This window comes from Crocuta crocuta, unplaced genomic scaffold, assembly GCF_008692635.1.
Source record: "Crocuta crocuta isolate KB4526 unplaced genomic scaffold, BGI_CrCroc_1.0 scaffold443, whole genome shotgun sequence".
NCBI lineage: Eukaryota > Metazoa > Chordata > Mammalia > Carnivora > Hyaenidae > Crocuta > Crocuta crocuta.
Window position 1 is genome coordinate 380,827 of NW_027529446.1, and position 5,136 is coordinate 385,962.

Sequence of the window (5,136 nt, forward strand, 5' to 3'; positions counted from 1 at the left end):
ACAACGCCCCATCCCGTGGTCAGTGGGAACCACAGGAGGTTCTGGAGGAGTGTGGGGCAGGGGCGGGAGTGCGATGGGCACGCGCAGCTGAACGCGGTCCCGGTGACCCCGCTCTGACGAGCGGACAGAAGGGGACAGAAGCACACAGCCGGTCGCACTGACCCATCTTCGCAGTACTAGAGGCCTTGCTGTCGCGCTTAGAGGCAGGCGCCATGGGGACACGCGGGTGTTGCGGCCACCCCGGTGGGCACGGGACGGGGACGCTCGACCCTGCTGACCTGGCCCGGGCTCAGCAGGGCGCATGGGGGACAGGCCGCCCGGGCAGCCAGGCACGCCCACGCCGCCACGTTTGCCCCAGCAGTTCACGGAATGTTCTCCTCATCCACCCCAAACTGGGGGGCACAGAGCCACCCCCGGTTCACCGTGCTCCGCGCCTGCGGGGCCAGAAGTGGGCGGCACAGCAGGATGGCGGCCTCACGGCCCGGGACTCGGACTCCAGGGGGAGGGGCCGCTTCCCAACACTCGCGGCTCACACGCACTTCTGCACGGGGCTGGCCACAGGCGTGCGCCCGCCCAGACCCCAGGGGAGGCGATGCAGGCCCCACGTGTCCGTGTCATAAACCCACAAACTAGCCTCAAGTGGGTGAGACGGGTCCAGGACGACAACCCCTTTGTGCCACTGCAGCTGGGGCCGGGCCGCGTCAGGGGCCTGCGGACCCCAAAGGGGTGCAGGGTTGCCAGCAGCCGGCCCCCCCCAGCCCCGCAGACGGCACAGCAGTGGTGTGGGCGTGGCCGGGGGGAGGAGAGGGCCCCGCGTGGCTGACCCCCATGGAGGAGAGGCCTCTCCCCTGCTCCCTGAAACCCCCCTTTGCTGGATTCAGATCAACGATTTACACAGACGTTTCCCTCCAGTAGCTCACGGGTGGCTTGCCCGTCAGCAGTGACCACTCACCCGGGAACGCCTCGACCAGGGGAGCTGTCCTCGGGGCCCCGTGTCACTCAAGGGGCACCAGGCAGCGGTGACCAGCAGGGTGGGAGGAGAGGCGGGCCAGCCCCCCACCAAACGCCTGGCCCCGTGCCGGCTGACTATCGCCAGGGCCCGGCTGCCCTAGGCAGCTCTGCGCCCCCCGGGGCATCCACCTGGCCGCCCTCCCTGCCCTGCACCCACCCCTCCCTGCGCCTTCAGGCAGGAGCACCCCACAGGCAGGGCAGGAGGCCTGATGCGACTGGGGCAAGTGCTTGTTGGCAGAAGGTGGGACCCCCAGGGACCAGACCTGAGCTCCCAGAAGCCCAGGGGCCAGAGCAGCTGAGGCATGCAGGGGGGAGGGTAGGGGGAGTCAGGGAAAAAGGAGAGAGACGTGCCCACCACCCACCTGTGCCTAGCTTGCTGCCCCCTGTAGGGACCTCAGTGACTGGCATACAATAGGTGCTCGATAAATGCTGACAAAGCAAGAGAGTCACCAGGCACAGGAACCCAGACCTGCATGAGGGAGGAGGGAGGGCAGACAGGCAGCACCTTCGGCAGGACGTTTATTGCGCCTGCTGAGGTCAGAGCCACCTGGACGCACGGACAGGAAGAAGGACACGGAGGCAGGTGCCCCGGCAGCAGCCACCCGGACTCGGGACAGGTTCCTGGGGGGCGCTCTGGAGAACAGAGACGCCGGCCATCCTGGGCCCTCTGAGCCGGGACCTGGGGCCTCCGGAGGGGCCGCTGGGGGTCCAGGGAGGGAGCACGTGGGCTGTGGCCCTGCCTGAGGCCGTGAGACCCACAGGCTCCCAGGGACAGAAAGCCGCACCCGCTGGGCCGACAGGTACTGACTTGAGGCTCCAGCCGCGTCCTCACCGGCCCCGCCCAGCGACGGGGCACCGACCTTGGCTGATGTGGCCTGAAAGGCCCTGCTTCCAGATGCCTGTTTTTTAACGCACCCAACGAAGGTCAGGAGCGTGTGGAACGTTCTGTCGCCGGGAGGGCCTAGGGGCCCCCAGTCAGGGGTAGCTGAGCGGCACCCGCCGCCAGAGCCCCCCACATAGGCAGTTCTTGATCCAGCGCTGTTCCCACTGTTTGACAGCCGTAGTCTTGTTGGGTGACCGGAGCATGGTGACACAGCCGCACCTGGGGGCAGAGCCGGCGGGGGTGAGGCGCCGGGAGGGGCTTTCCTCCCTCCTGCCGCTGGGCGGGCCTTTGCACGTGCTACTCCCCCCACCCCCAGAATGCTGCTCCCTGCACCTCCCAAAACTGAGCCAGCTCCTCTACACCTTTCCGTCCCGGCTCAGGCATCCTTCCTCTGAGCGGNCTCCCTAGCCGCGTGACCCTGAGGGCCGGAACCTGCATCTGGGGCTGTGTGGCAGCAGGCGGGGCTGCATTTGCAAAGCGCCTGGGCCTCGTCTCTGCCACAGTCGGGTTATGGGCAGCTCCCCCCGGGCAGGCTCGGGCTGCGTGGTCACCCAGGGCCCTGCCCCCCACTGATGCCCGAAGGGAGGGTGCTCCGGGCCTCCCAAGGCAGCCTCGGCCCTTGCAGGGACCCCCTGGTGTGCCCACCCAGTGGCCCCAACGTAGGAGGCGTTCCCACGGTCCCTGTTCAGGGGCAGGGAGACAGGCGGGCAGGGGAATGCCACAGGCCCTGGGCACGCCGGGGGCGGGGTCGCGGGCGGGGGCACCCACCTGGTGCAGGTCTTGCACTCCTCCGTGGGGTAGGCTCCCAGGTGCAGCCTCCGCAGGTGGTCGATCCTGGGCTGGCCCGGCACCCTGGCGGATGAGAGAACACACGTGAGGTGCACACACCGGACACGGGTCATCTGACTTGTGCCCTCTCGCCGCAGACTCAAGGCGCTAGAAAGGTCTAGAAGCCACTGGAGAACCCTCCCGGTTCTCTGTGGGGAAACCTGGGAGCTGGATGGGGCTGCACTGGCATTAAATTTGAACGTTTCCAAAACAACAAACTTAAAACCTCCTTATGATCAGCCTCCTCTTAAGGATTTTTCTGAAACCCAGATGCAGATGATTCAGGGGGTCCCTCCCACCGCATCACCAGAAGGAAGATGCCAGAACGGGGAGAAACCGAACGTCTGATGTGTTTCATCCAAATGGGGCCCCAGGGTGCTGACTTCCTTCCTTTGGCTCATCTGCGATCTCTGAAATTTCCACCCAAAGTAACGGACTCTGTGGAGAATTCCTGTGTCTCTTCATCAAGTGAGTATCTGAAACAGTGACGCACCCTGTGCGGCCCTAGGTCAGGGACTGCACTTTCTAGCCTGAAGAGTGGGGACAGACCCCGCGCCCCGGGAACACGGCCTCGGCACAGCGCTGGGCTGCCCGGGGCTGCGCACGCGGGAGTCCATGCTGGTGACCTGTGGTGGGGGCGGGGCCAAGCTCCAGGCACTCTACCTGGGGCAACCCCAGAGCGGCAGGGGGGCGGGGAGCGAGTGGGGACAGAGCTTAGGGGGAGCCCGGAAGGCGGAGCCTGCACGCACCTGGCGAGGCCGTCGGGCGGCCCAGCGGGCAGGGTCGGGGCTGAGCCGAACTGCAGGCGCAGGGGCTGCTTGGGCTGCAGGCGGCTGGCGAGGCCGTCGCTGACGGGCAGCCAGTCCAGGCTGGGCACCAGCAGCTGACTGGGCAGCAGGCAGCACTCGTCAACCAGCGCCTCATCCGGCTCGCTCGAGGGGCCCTCGTCACGGCCTGCGGGAGGGGACCAGGGGACGCCGCGCTCAGTGGCCTGCCCCGAGGAGCAGGGGGTGGGCACCGAGGCCTCCTAGGAGCTCAGTGCCGCGGTCCAGGTTTGGGCTCCAGCTCTACCCCGACCTCGCGGGTGTCAGGACCTGCTGTTTGTCCACCAAGTACACGGGAGGCACTAGGTGTCCTTCCCAGAACACGGCCTGCGGAAGCACATGACCCGGTGACACGCGGCCAGCAAGCGGGCAGGGACGTCTAACGAGCACCTGTGCCGGGCACTGGGGACGAAGACCGTTTGAGCTGGGGGGCCCACATCTGGGGAGTGGCCGGGACTCTCCCCAGGACTCATTAGGGCGGGGTGACGAGTGCTGTGGGCTGGAGCCTTACAGCAGATCCAGAGCTTGGTGAGCAGGCGGAAGAGCAGGGACATGCTGTCCTGGGTGTCCGAGGTGGCCGTGTACACGGGCAGGCAGCTGGGCTTCAGCAGACCCCAGATGCGGATGACCACCATGAGCTCCCGCAGCAGGCCCAGCGAGGGGCCGTCCCGCAGGAAGCTGTGTCCCGGCCGCAGCGGGGAGCCCTGTGGGGAGGCACGGGCTCACNCAGCTCGCAGCGCACAGGGCTCCCGGCCGTGGGCTCCAGGGGCCGGGCAGGGGTGAGGAGGCGCACCTGGTTGGGCAGGCTGGCCAGCAAGTAGAGCACGAAGTCCCCCACCCACTGCAGGAGCTGCTGGAGCGCCTGGAGCGTGTTCATGTCCAGGACAAACTCCTCTGTCTTGAGGTTGATCATGACCTTGTCGATGTCTGGGAGGGGACGGACGGTCAGGGCTCCCTCTGGGAGCTGGGCCCTGGGTCGAAGGGGCCCGCCACGCTGGGCCCCCGCAGCCCCTCTCTGGCCCCCCGGGCCCTCCCTGGCCTGGCCAAAGCCCCCGGGGCGGCACCCACCGGCATCCGTGATCTTGGCGCAGACCTCGGTCAGCCGGTCGCCGGGGCTCTTGTCGGGCGTGTTGAGGAAGTGGGGGCGCAGGAGGGACTTGAGCGTGGAGCTGACGGCCACCAGGAAGAGCTTGGCGTGGTAGTCGCACACGCGGGCCACCGTGCAGGGCGACAGCTTGCACAGCGACGCCTTCATGGCCAGGATCCGGGTGGACAGGACCTGGCGGGCAGGTGGCGTGAGCAGGCAGCCCCCGAGGGGCTCGGGACGCGGCTGGCGCTGGCGCGGCGCGGGCCCCCACCTGCTGCAGGGCGGCGTTCTGGCGCGTGTACTCCTCGTGGAGCCTCTCGACCAGGCCCTGCACCATGCCGGGCTGCACGTGCAGCAGCGTGTCCCACCAGTCGTAGCCGGTCACCATGCAGTACTCCAGCAGGAAGAGCAGGTGCCGCAGCGCCAGGCTCACGTCCAGCGCGTGGCCCATGGACGGCGAGATGCGAAGCATGCTCAGCTGCGGGGAGGGCGGGCGGGGGAGG

General features: G+C 67.9%; 1 protein-coding gene across 1 annotated transcript in view; it reads right to left on the minus strand.

The window, feature by feature from the left end:
* Nucleotides 1-1,512: 1,512 nt before the first annotated feature.
* Nucleotides 1,513-5,136, minus strand: part of MED16 (mediator complex subunit 16) — a 10,948-nt gene continuing 7,324 nt past the window's right edge. The window contains exons 9-15 of the mRNA XM_077760627.1: nt 4,905-5,111; nt 4,615-4,825; nt 4,340-4,473; nt 4,058-4,250; nt 3,472-3,676; nt 2,663-2,746; nt 1,513-2,113 (exon numbers count right to left, since the gene is read on the minus strand). Coding sequence (XP_077616753.1) covers nt 1,987-2,113; nt 2,663-2,746; nt 3,472-3,676; nt 4,058-4,250; nt 4,340-4,473; nt 4,615-4,825; nt 4,905-5,111 — 1,161 coding nt within the window. The 3' untranslated portion in view covers nt 1,513-1,986. The remainder of the gene's footprint in view (nt 2,114-2,662; nt 2,747-3,471; nt 3,677-4,057; nt 4,251-4,339; nt 4,474-4,614; nt 4,826-4,904; nt 5,112-5,136) is intronic.